The sequence below is a fragment of the Sus scrofa genome, chromosome 7 (assembly GCF_054392235.1).
Source record: "Sus scrofa isolate SSC_HxYL_T2T_F1_AM1 chromosome 7, Sscrofa_HxYL_maternal_Yorkshire_Landrace_v2.0, whole genome shotgun sequence".
NCBI lineage: Eukaryota > Metazoa > Chordata > Mammalia > Artiodactyla > Suidae > Sus > Sus scrofa.
This window is the reverse complement of record NC_139389.1, coordinates 108,396,010-108,408,725: the sequence shown is the minus strand read 5'-3', so window position 1 is coordinate 108,408,725 and position 12,716 is coordinate 108,396,010. Positions and strand designations below refer to the sequence as shown.

The 12,716-nt window shown below is 44.7% G+C and overlaps 2 protein-coding genes across 59 annotated transcripts in view; one reads left to right on the top strand and one right to left on the bottom strand.

Moving 5' to 3' along the window:
* BBOF1 (basal body orientation factor 1) overlaps window positions 1–12,125 on the bottom strand; it is a 52,096-nt gene extending 39,971 nt beyond the window's left edge. For 5 of the 11 annotated variants that reach the window (XM_001929154.5, XM_021099501.2, XM_084969749.1 and 2 more), the window contains exons 1-2: window positions 11,941–12,125; window positions 7,445–7,673 (exon numbers count right to left, since the gene is read on the bottom strand). In XM_001929154.5, the coding sequence (XP_001929189.1) occupies window positions 7,445–7,673; window positions 11,941–11,996 (285 nt within the window). In that variant the 5' untranslated portion in view covers window positions 11,997–12,125. Of the gene's footprint in view, window positions 1–7,440; window positions 7,674–7,864; window positions 7,907–11,881 lie in introns of all 11 variants that reach the window. The other 6 variants (XR_014811112.1, XM_084969746.1, XM_084969748.1 and 3 more) reach the window with 4 other exon arrangements.
* A 70-nt stretch (window positions 12,126–12,195) lies between these two features.
* The window catches only part of ENTPD5 (ectonucleoside triphosphate diphosphohydrolase 5 (inactive)), a 50,220-nt gene continuing 49,699 nt past the window's right edge, over window positions 12,196–12,716 (top strand). For 26 of the 48 annotated variants that reach the window (XR_014811129.1, XR_014811128.1, XR_014811130.1 and 23 more), the window contains exon 1: window positions 12,196–12,255. The gene's annotated coding sequence lies outside the window, so the exon portion shown is untranslated. The other 22 variants (XR_014811126.1, XR_014811119.1, XR_014811123.1 and 19 more) reach the window with 1 other exon arrangement.

The following is a 12,716-nucleotide window of genomic DNA, read 5'->3' as shown; positions in this document are numbered from 1 at the left end:
GAATTATCAGGTACTCTCCACCCAATTTTGTCACATTTGCTTTCCCTCTATGATAGGTCTATAGATACAGATACAACATAGATTTAAAATTTTATATAGGAGTTCCCATCGTGGCACAGTGGTTAATGAATCTGACTAGGAACCATGAGGTTGCAGGTTCGGTCCCTGGCCTTGCTCAGTGGGTTAAGGGATCCGGTGTTGCTGTGAGCTGTGGTTTAGGTTGAAGACGCAGCTCAGGTCCCGTGTTGCTGTGGCTGTGGTGTAGGCCGGCGGCTACAGCTCCAATTAGACCCCTAGTCTGAGAACCTCCATATGCCGCGGGAGCGGCCCTAGAAAAGGCAAAAAGACCAAAACAAAAAAAAACCAAAAAAAACACCAAAAAACAAAAAAAAAAGTTTTATATATAGGAGTTGCTGTGGTGGCACAGTGGTAATGAACCTGACTGGCATCCATGAGGACTTGGATTTAATCCCTGGCCTTGCTCAGTGAGTTAAGGATCTGGCATTGCCATGAGCTGTGGTGCAGGTCACAGACAAGGCTCGGATCCCATATTGCTGAGGTGTAGGCCTGTGGCTACAGCTCCAATTGGACCCCTAGCCTGGGAACCTCCATATGCTTTAGGTGCAGCCCTAAAAAGACAAAAAAAAAAAAAAAATTTTTTTTTTTCTGGACCATGTGAGAGTAAGTTTAGGAGTAGTTTGTTTTTTTTGTTTTGTTTTGTTTTTTCTTTTAGGGCTGCACCTGTGGCATATGGAAGTTCCCAGGCTAGGGGTCAAATCAGAGCTACAGCTGCTGGCCTACACCACAGCCATAGCAATGCAGGATCCGAGCCGCGTCTGCAACCTACACCACAGCTCACGGCAATGCCGGATCCTCAACCCACCGAGCAAGGCCACGGATCGAACCCACAACCTCATGGTTCCTAGTCAGATTCATTAACCACTGCGCCATGACCTGAACTCCATTGTCTTTTATTTATTTATTTTTTACCCACTGTTGATTCTTGACTAAAATAATTATTACTGATGCCAAATGACTTTTCCAATTCCATCATTTTTTTTTGACTGTCCCAGATTTGGCCGATGGTAGGCCCTTCAAGCTATCCCCTATGCTGTTTAATTTTTTTTAACTTAACTTCCTAGCACAATACGATAATTCAAGTTCATCTTTTATTCCCCCTGCTCCCGTCTTAGAATCAATAATTTCTCCAAGGATGCTGTTATGTTTGGTTTTTTTGGCTGCACCTGCAGCATGCAGAAGTTCCCATGCCAGTAACCGAACCTGTGCCACAGCAGTGATGTGCCAGATCCTTTACTGCTAGGCCACTGGGGAACTCTAGATGCTGGCATGTTTTAATAGGAAACCTGAGTAGCTTTTAAAACTAAAAACTCATTGACAGAGTTCCTGTCATGGCTCAGTGGTTAACGAATCCGACTAGGAACCATGAGGTTTTGGGTTCGATCCCTGGCCTTGCTCAGTGGGTTAGTGAGCCAGCGTTGCCATGAGCTGTGGTGTAGGCTGGTGCAGACACAGCAGGCTGTGGCTGTGGTGTAGGCTGGTGGCTACAGCTCTGATTGGACACCTAGCCTGGGAACCTCCATATGCCGTAGGAGCAGCCCAAGAAATGGCAAAAAGACAAAAAAAAAAATTTTTTTTAAATAAAAACTCATTGACATGGTTATAGAATCAGAGAATACAGAAGTGAAACACTTTTGTAAATAATCTTAGAACGGTTTGAGGAAAACCTAAACATTTTTAAAAATAAATTGAGGCAGTCCTGAGTCATGTAAGACAGGTGTAAAACATAGCAAGATTTTTTTCATGTGTTGATTTAATAAATCTTTAAATATAAAAACACACTCTTAAGGAAAATCTTTTTTTTTTTTTTTTTTGGTTTTTGGGGCCGCACCTGTGGCATATGGAAGTTCCCAGGCTAGGGGTCAAATGGGAGCTACAGCTGCCAGCCTACAACACAGCCACAACAGGACAGGGATCTGAGCCTTGTCTTCGACCTATACCACAGCTCACAGCAACACCAGATCCCTGACCCACTGAACAACGTCAGGTATTAAACCCGCATCCTCATGGATACTGGTCAGATTCGTTTCTACTGCACCACACAGGAACTTCCAAAATCTCCCAATTTTGTCCAAGATATAATAGCTTTCAAAACACACTTCATTTCTGGAGTTCCCGTCATGGCTCAGGGGAAACAAATCTGACTAGCATCCATGAGGATGCAGGTTCGATCCCTAGCCTTGCTCAGTGGGTTAAGGATCCAGTATCACCATGAACTGTAGTGTAGGTTGCAGAAGCAGCTCGGACCCCACATTGCTGTGGCTGTGGTGTAGGCTCGCAGCTACAGCTCCAATTTGATCCTTAGCCTGGGAATCTCCATATGCCATGGGTAGGGCCCTAAGACACACACTTTGTTTCTAATATTTCTTTCTTTTTTTTTTTTTTTTTTTTTTGCCCGTGACCCCCGCATGCAGAAGTTCATGAGCCAGGGATTGAACCCTCACCACAGCTGGTCCAAGCCACTGTAGTGACAACACTGGGTCCTTAACCCGCTGTACCACAAAGGAACTCCAATATCTAATATTTCTATAATTAACATGAAGTAAGACTAGACACAGTTTATTTTTTTGTCTTTTGTCTTTTTTTTTAGGGCTGCACCCACGGCATATGGAGGTTCCCAGGCTAGGGTCTAACTGGAGCTGTTGCTGCCAGCCTACACTAGAACTACAGCAACACCAGATCTGAGCTGTGTCTGCAACCTACACCACAGCTCACAGCAATGCCAGATCCTTAACCCACTGAGTGAGGGCAGGGATAGAACCTGCAACCTCATGGTTCTGATCCATTTCTGCTGTGCACGACAAAGTTTAAGCAAATAATGCAGTTCTGGGGTAGAGTAGAATCAGTAACAAGATTACAAGAACACTAGTTAAGCAGAGTATATTGAATCTATTTTACTTCTTCCTCTCAGTTTCTTTGGTTTGAACAGGCATCCGTGATTTGGAGAAAATTAAATATTTGCTACAGCTAGCTGCTGGCCTTTGATACATGAAAGCAGATGAAAATCAGGAAATACAAGTGATAGTAATAAATGCAGATCAATATCAGTTATTGCAGACCATAGAGCTTCTTTTTTTTTTTTTTTTTGTCTTTTTTTGCTATTTCTTGGGCCACTCCCGCGGCATATGGAGGTTCCCAGGCTAGGGGTCGAATCAGAGCTGTAGCCACCGGCCTACACCAGAGCCACAGCAACGCGAGATCCGAGCTGCGTCTGCAACCTACACCACAGCTCACAGCAATGCCAGATCGTTAACCCACTGAGCAAGGGCAGGGACCTAACCTGCAACCTCATGGTTCCTAGTCAGATTCGTTAACCACTGCACCACGACGGGAACTCCCATAGAGCTTCTATACAATGAATTTTGAAAATTATTTGTCGGCTGGCTTAAAGGCTTATTTTAGAATAATACTAATAGCAATTTTGATACTGCATACTATTCAAAGACTAATTTTAAAAATGGAAGTTGCCTAGGAAAGAAGGTTAAAAAAGCAGGCGTTCCCATCGTGGCACAGCAGAAATGAATCCAACTAGGAACCATGAAGTTTCAGGTTCGATCCCTGGCCTTGCTTAGTGGGTTAAGGATCTGGCGTTGCCATGAGCTGTGGTGTAGGTTGCAGACGCGGCTCTGATCTAGTATTGCTATGGCTGTGGTGTAGGCCAGCGGCTGTAGCTCCGATTCGACCCCTAGCCTGGGAATCTCCATGTGCCATGGGTGCAGCCCTAAAAAAAAGAGGGTTAAAAAAGAAATGTACAAAAAATTACACTTTATCTAATAAAACACATAAAATCCACATAAATGTTCAGTTGTCTGATTTTTCTAAAATGCTTCCAGTATCATCTTGAACTTAGTTTTGATTGCTATTAACTTTTTCAAAGCATCAGTGCAATCACAAGCCAATAATTCATTCAAACATATTTTGATGAGTGCCCACTATGTGCCAGGCACATGCTAGGTGTTGGAGATACAGTACTCAACAACTGTTTAAAAAGGCCTCCAAGAAGTTCCCACTGTAGCACAGTGGGATCAATGGTGTCTCTGCAGTGCCAAGACATAGGATTGATCTCCAGCCCAGCACAGTGGGTTAAAGGATCCAGCATTGCCGTACCTGCAGCATCAGCTGCAACCATGGCTTGAATCTGATCTCTGACCCAGGAACTCCATATGCTGTGGGGAGGCCAAAAGAGGGGGAAAAAAGCTCCCAAATTATTTACTTCTGTGAGGTTTCATTCTAATCAGGAAAAGAGAAAATAAATACATAAGTAAACTGCATTCAGTATAACAGAAGGTTATAAACACTGAAAGAAAATAAAACAAGGGAAATGGTTTTTTGGGTTTTGTTCTTGTTTTTTCTTTTCTGGCCACACCTGTAGCATATGGAAGTTCCCAGGCTAGGGGTCAAACAGGAGCTGCAGCTGCCGGTCTACACTCTAGCCACAGCAACACAGGTTCTGAGCGGCATCTGCAACCTACGTTGCAGCTTACAGCAACACTAGATCCTTAACCCACTGAGTGAGGCCAGGGATTGAACCTCATGGAGACCACATTGGTCCTTAACCCACTAAGCTGCAATGGGAACTCCAAGGGAGATGGTTTTAATTTTTAAGAAGTCAGTGAGGAAGAGTCTCCTTGAAAGTACAGCATTTGAAAAAAATTATGGGAATTCTCATTGTGGCTCAGTGGGTTAAGAACCCAATTAGCATCTAGGAGGATGCAGGTTTGATCCCTGGCCTTGCTCAGTGTGTTAAGGATCCGATGTTGCCATCAACCATGTTGTAGGTCACAGACACGGCTCCAATCCTGAATTGCTGTGCCTGCAGTGTAGGCCTGCAGCTGCAGCTCCACCAATTTGACCTCTAGCATGGGAACTTATATATGCCACAGGTGTGGCCCTTAAAAAAAAAAATTATGGAACAATTCATGGATTCACATCTCCTCAAGTAGAACCTATGCTTTATTCAACTGTGTTTTGTTTTGTTTTGTTTTGTTTTTGTCTTTTGGGGGCCATACCCGCAGCATATGGAGGTTCCTAGGCTAGGGGTCAAATCATAGCTGTAGCTGCACCACCTACACCACAGCCATGGCAATGCCAGATTCGAGACATATCTGCGACCTACACCACAGCTCATGGCAATGCCAGATCCTTAACCCACTGAGTAAGGCCAGGGATTGAACCTGTATCTTCATGGATGCTAATCAGACTTGTTTCTACTGAACCACGACAGGAACTCCCAGGAGCTATGCTTTGTATCACTCCAAAATGCATACTGAAGCAAATACATTAAAAAAAAAAAACAAAAAACGGTGAAGGAACATACAAAAGATGCTCAAGTGACTGAATCAGGAAAATACAAATTAAGACGATATACCAATTTACACCCATAAAATTGAGCAAAAATTAAGTATAATATCAAGTATTCACAAAAATGTGGACAAACAGGAACTCACTTTAATACACTGCTTGTGACAGTTTAAATTGGTATAACCTCTTTGGAGTTCAATTTAAATCCTTGTGAATTTGAGACTTATGTGTACCTCATATAGTAATTTCTCAGTGTCTGCTCTAGGGAAACTCACACGTGAGCACAAGCAGAATACACAAGAGTGTCTCTTGAAGGTCTATTCGTAATAATGAAAAAAATGGAGTCTGACCCACAAGTTGGTATGAACATATAAATTTTGGTTTATTACATGATGGAATATTATAAAGCAGTTAAGAATGAATAAAAAATAAAGCATACTCATTATAAAAATTTTTCTGGCCATGCCTGCAGCATGCATAAGTCCCCAGGCCAGGAATCAAACCTGTGACACAGCAATGACAACACCATATCCTTAACTGCTAGGCTACAAGGGAATACCTAAATTTTTAAAAAATGAACTGAATCATGTAGTCTTCATAAATATACCACAAAACATAATATTTTATTAAAGAAATACAAGTTTAAGGAGTTCCCGTCGTGGCGCAGTGGTTAACGAATCCGACTAGGAACCAGGAGGTTGCGGGTTCAGTCCCTGCCCTTGCTCAGTGGGTTAAGGATCTGGCGTTGCTGTGAGCTGTGGTGTAGGTTTCAGACGCGGCTCGGATCCTGCATTGCTGTGGCTCTGGCGTAGGCCGGTGGCTACAGCTCTGATTCGACCCCTAGCCTGGGAACCTCCATATGCCATGGGAGCGGCCCAAGAAATAGCAAAAAGACAAAACAAAAAAAAAAGAAAAAAAGAAATACAAGTTTAAAAAGATATGTACAGTAAGACACTACTAATGTAAATTTTAAAACAAGACTATAATAAATATGTATTATTTGTGGATGTATAATGTATAAACAGTAAAAACACAAAAACATACATAGGAATGAAACATGGTGGAAATTTCCTTGGGTCCCCATGGGGCTCAGAGAGGCAGATGGGAAGAGTTTAAGTCAAACCTAAATTCCACATTAACATCCACTAGCTATGAGACTTTGGGCAAGTTACCTGTCCTGAGAGTCAATTTCTTTATCTGTAAAATGGGAATGACAATTTGTAGGTACATGGGGTTATTAAAGGGCTAAATGAGACTGGAATTCCCAAGGTGGCTCAGTTGTTAAAGAGCCCGACAGTATCCATGAAGACTCGGGTTCGATCCCCAGCGTCACTCCAGCATTGCCGTGAGCTATGGTGTAGGTTGCAGACATGGCTCGGATACCTCGCTGCTGTGGCTGTGGTGTAGGCCCGGCAGCTGCAAGTCTGATTCGACCCCTAGCCTGGGCACCTCCATGTGACACGGCTTAGGCTTTAAAAAGACACACACACACACACACACACACACACACACACACACACACACACACACGGACTAGATGAGACGGCAGAGGTAGAGTGCCTAGCACAGTGCCTGGCACAAAACAGGAGCCCCAAAATGTTAGCTCCCTTTCCTTTTTCCTCTATATCTAAAATGATAGCTCTAGTCCTAATATTTCAACAAGGTACAATAAGATAAATTCAAGACTCAACAGGCCAGGTGTTCCCTGGTGCCCTAGCAGGTTAAGGATCTGGTGTTGTCATTGCTGTGGCAAGAGTCTGATCCCTGGCCTGGGAACTTCTGCATGGTACAGGAACCACAAAACAAACAAACAAACAAACAAACAGGCCTCTGTGACTTCCAGCCTGGTTCCTCCCCATGGAACCAGGAGTAAAAATAAGAAAGAGCCAATTCTGACAATAAGGCCATTCTGAAAAAACATGTTGCTTCAAGGTGAGTTAGTCAGGTGAAATGTCTTAACTATGTGACTGATATTTCAAGGAATTAAAAGCCCTGAAATATATAACCATACCAGTACAACCACAGAGGTAGTTACTAAGGCTCAGGAGGATTTCTACCTACCTACCAGATTATCTTTCTCCTGATCCTGCTTCTTCAAGTAGCTCAAAACAGACATTGTGTCTTTCTCCATTTTATACTGCTGTTTCTTTAAGTCTTCATTACTTTTTGCCAGTCTTCGGGAAGTATCACGATACTCAATCCTAGAGAGTTCTGTGACTTCCAGCCTGGCCTCCCAAAGGGAGGCATTGGCCTTGGCTCTTTCCACAGAAGATTCCTCAACTTTTATTATCTTCCTGCATGGGAAAAGGACATTGACAGCATAAAACTATTTCTCTACTATGTGAGTAATATAATATGCTATACAAATAATAAATAATTATGATTTGTTTTCCTTGGATTTGCCTGGCACATATGAGCAAATATTGTTGGATGAATGAGTTAATAAGAAATACATATTTACTTGATAAGGGAGGTAAGTAGGTACCTTTTTTCCGGAAGAGGGGAACTCTGAAGCACAACTAAGAGACTGGGAAAACAAAGAGGCATGATAAGTCAAATTCATTTTATCAAGTTTTCACATATTTTCGTTTACTTCTCTCTCATATTTGAACTATCTTTTCTATTCCTGCTTACTCAGTCTTAGACCTTGGTTCTCTCTACTGCAAATCAATTACCTTAGTTTCCCTTTTGCATAATGATACATTGGTATTGTAACTAATTTTAAGTCCACTGTTCTATAATCTTCCGCTTGCCCAAATCCCAGTTTTATTTTTGTTTTAAGTTGTTTGGGGTTTTTTTTTTTTTTTTTTTTTTTGGCTAGACCTTGAACAAAAGATCAAGTCACTAGGGCAAGTATGTTAAATCACTTGCCAGGATGCACCAAGCTTCAAAGATGGCAGAGAAACAAACCATAATTATTTATACAGAGGTAGGAAATTTTAAAATAATAATAATAGGGATTCCTGTCATGGTTCAGCGGAAATGAATCCAACTAAGAACCATGGTTGCAGGTTCCATCTCTGGCCTTGCTCAGTGGGTTAAGGATCCAGGGTTGCTGTGAGCTGTGGTGTAGGTCGCAGACTCCGATCCTGCATTGCTGTGGCTGTGTTGATGGCTGGCAGCTGTTAGCTCCAATTAGACTCCTAGCCTGGGAACCTCCATATGCTGCAGGTGCATCCCTAAAAAGCAAAAATAGTAGTAATAATAATAAATGATGGTTTTAAACATTAAAATGACAAAAGGGGAGATTTTTAAAAATATTTATTGCATGAGCATTAAGAAAACACTCCTCTTTATATGACAGGCACTTTATTTTTTTGTTTTTTGTCTTTTTTGCCATTTCTAGGGCTGCTCCTGCAGCATATGGAGGTTCCCAGGCTAGGGGTCGAATCGGAGCTGTAGCCGCCGGCCTATGCCAGAGCCACAGCAATGCAGGATCTGAGCCACGTCTGCGACCTACACCACAGCTCATGGCAACACCAGATCCTTAACCCACTGAGCAAGGCCAGGGATCAAACCCGCAACCTCATGGTTCCCAGTAGGATTCATTAACCACTGCGCCACCACGAGAACTCCTTTTTTTGTTTTGTTTTGTTTTTCAGGCACTTTATTTGTCTTTTTAGGGCCACACCTACGGAATATGGAGGTTCTCAGGCTACGGGTCCAATTGGGGCTACAGCTGCCAGCCTACACCACAGCCACAGCAACTCAGGATCCAAACCGAGTCTGTGACCTACACCACAGCTCATGGCAACACCAGATCCTTAATCCACTGAGCGAGGCCAGGGACTGAACCTACAACCTCATGGTTACTAGTCAGGTTCATAAACCACTGAGCCACAACGGGAACTCCAAGAATTCATCTATATTTGAATTCTAGATATCTTCATACATATGTATGTGTGGACCTTTATACAGTCACTCTCCACTCCCCCAACTGCTGGTTCTTGATCTCTTTCCAGTCCCACCCTCATGCTGTGTTCTCATAAAATTAATTCTAGCCCCATCCCCAACCCCTCAACTGGTTACACTTGTTGACATCCCTCTCCACCAGGATTTAGGCATTCATGATAAGACTGTCTTGCTATAATTACCCAATTTCTCCCTGGATATATCAGGTCTAAGCTACCCAGTGTAATCTATGCAAGAAATTAAATAAGATTTGTCACAGGGAGAAACAAAACAGGGTTTCTCAAACTATGAGTCATGAAAAATTCAAGGAATAAGAGGTCTGTTACCCTGAATGTTTCTCATTGTTGATACATGCACCATAGATGCATGGTCAAAAATAGAAAACATATGCCGGTAAATTCCAGGAATGCAATAAGCCCTTGGCACTTTTTAAAAATGCTAGACTAAGTATGCAATTACGTAAGAAAAAAACTCACTGTAGAAGAATACTTATATTACTACACTGGGAGAAAATGCCACAAATAAATATGTATACTGGGCTATCATTTCACAGGGAAGAAAAAGAATATTCCAAAATTATAGTAGTGGTTATCCTTGGAAGATGGGATCACAGGTGATTTTTTATTTCTCCTTTGACTTTCTATGTTTCCTAAACTTTCTATAGTGAGCATGCATTCCTCCCATAAACAAGTTACTCCATAAACTTTACAAGGATTCCCTTGTGGTCCCATATATAGTGTTGTTGGACACCATGTATGACTCCAAGGCATCTAGGAATCACTAGGGTCATCCAATAGGTTTAGAGGCAATTTAGCAGCAACTCCAAACCTGCAAAGATTTAGTGCTAGAGCTATACTACCCATTTCAGAATTCTGATCAGTTTGGGGAAACGTGAATAATTACCCAGTTTAGTCAAATCCTTGGGTTTTCCTTTGAACCAAAAGGAATCCCTGAGAAAGCCCAAGGAGATCCTTCAGTCACCCAGAGATCCTTTTGATGTTCAAGATCATCTCAACCACAAAGAAACTGCTCAGGCCATAGGCAAAAAATAATGAACCCAGGAGTTCCCATCATGGCTCAGTGGTAATGAACCCGACTAGGATCCACAGGATGTGGGTTTGATCCCTGGCCTTGCTTGGTGGGCTAAGGATCCAGCATTGCCATAAGCTGCAGTGTAGGTCCAAGATTCCGCTGGAATCTTGCGTTGCTGTGGCGTAGGTAGGCAGCTGTAGCTCCAATTTGACCCCTAGCCTGGGAACTTACATATGCCCTGGGTGTGGCCCTAAAAAGCAAAAAATAAAAATAACAAGCCCAGAGCATCAGAGCACAGTTCTTGTGGATGAAAAAAGAAGATTCAAGTTAAAGCATACACAAGCAGACACCTTAATTTATTTAAGAAATAGTAAGCATCTGCCATGATCCAGACTCTCTGGTAGGTGCTGGATGTATGGCAAATAATGCTTACTGCCTATTCTCTGTGCTTAAAGCATTGAGCAGGGTTTCCCAACTGATTTTGTGTGTGTGTGTGTGTGTGTGTGTGTGAGAGAGAGAGGGGAGAGAGAGAGAGAGAGAGAGAGAGAGAGAGAGAGTGTCTTTTTGCTATTTCTTTGGGCCGCTCCCACGGCATATGGAGGTTCCCAGGCTAGGGGTCCAATCCCAGCTGTAGCCACTGGCCTATGCCACTGCCACAGCAACGCGGGATCTGAGCCGAGTCTGCAACCTACACCACAGCTCACGGCAACGCCGGATCGTTAATCCACTGAGCAAGGGCAGGAACCGAACCCGCAACCTCATGGTTCCTATTCGGATTCGTTAACCACTGCGCCACGACGGGAACTCCCCAAATGAAATTCTTCTAAGCCACATGATTGTTTCTTGCGAGGCTAGGAATTGTCCTGTGCCCTGTAGGGTATTTAGCAGCGTCCCCAGTCTCTTATCCACTAAATTTCCCCAGATGTGACAACCAAAAATGTCTCTAGATATTGACAAGTGTCCTCTGGGAGTCAAAATTGCCTCGCTGAGAACCATGGTCTCAGGTAGTGCTATCCAACAGAACTTTCTGTGATGACGGAAATGCTCTATATCTGGGCTGTCCAATACGGTCACCATAGCCACATGTGCTTACTGACTACTTGCAATGTGGCTAGTACAAAGGAGGATCTGAATTCTTAATATTATTTAATTCTAACTTATAATCATAGCCACACACGATCAATGACTACTCTATTGGACAGCACAGGTCTAGAGGATCTCCAATGTTCCAAGAAATGGTATCCTGACCTTCGCTTTCAGTGTCAGAACTCTTCTACCTCACAGTTCTTTTTTCCTCCAGCACTAATTTCACTGGGTCCAATGTTACTCCTGTTTTTTGGGAACTTATCTGCCTTCTCATTAGTGCATGACACATGGGCGGGTCTATTCCACATTACTTCAGGGTCTCAAATCCTGTCTTAGTTGAAACAGTATAGTTTGGCATGCGTTTTGGAAACTTCTGAGCAAGGGGAGCTGTCCCTCTCAGCAGCTGAGTGAGAGAGAGGAGCGTCCAGGAAGGTGGGGTGTGGGGTGGGGAAGGGCGCCAGTGGGCCTGCACCTACAAATCCCCGGAGGGTAGGTCCAGGGAGCAGGGCCCCCAGTGTGGCTTCTCCTTACTTCTTCTTCTTGTCTTTGCCCTGGCCCTTCTTTTTGTCCTTTCCCTTCGACGGCATCTTGGCTTCTCCAGGGGCTCTGTTGTCGTCGTTGCCTCTCTGCCGCCGCCCAGACCCGGCTTCGTCTCCAAGGACACCAGCACGCTGATGGGGTAAACTTCCGCGCGGGCCGTTGCCGGCGAACAGAGCGCACGCGCTCGTGACGTAGCCCCGACGCCGCCGCGCGGGGCCCAGTCCACGGGCCGGGCGCAGGGGGCGGGGCGGAGATCACGCAGAGGGCGGTGGGCGGCCGCGCCGGAGCGGCGCGCGCGCGCGCGCGGTGAGTGTGCGAACCTCGGAGTCGCCCAACCCAGCTCACGGTGCCAGCTGGTCCAGCGAGGAGGGCGGAGCGGGCGGTGGCAGGACGGCCGGGGCGTCCTCCCCTCTGGAGGCTGGCTTCCCGGCGGGTTCGGCCGCCGCGCAGCGGTGCTCAGAGCGTCGCCTCAGCCGAGTTTGCAGCGTTTGGCGTCTTGCCCTCATGCTGCAGCCAGCGTGGCCGCGGCCACCTCGCTCTCGTCCCTGCCCCGCCTCTCCCGAAGCTGCGTCTTCGGGACTCTTTTGGTTCCTTCTCTCTCTCCTGGCTTCTAACTCTTGCTAGTTCTGCAAGGGATGGTGCAGCCAGCGGGCTTCCCAGGCCAAACATTTTTTGGTGAGGCAGCTGAGGACTTTTCCGAGGGTGGTGGTTGGGCGTGAGGCGGGCCAGGGGCGTGGGCGTCGGGGAACCGGGCAAGGAGAGAAGTG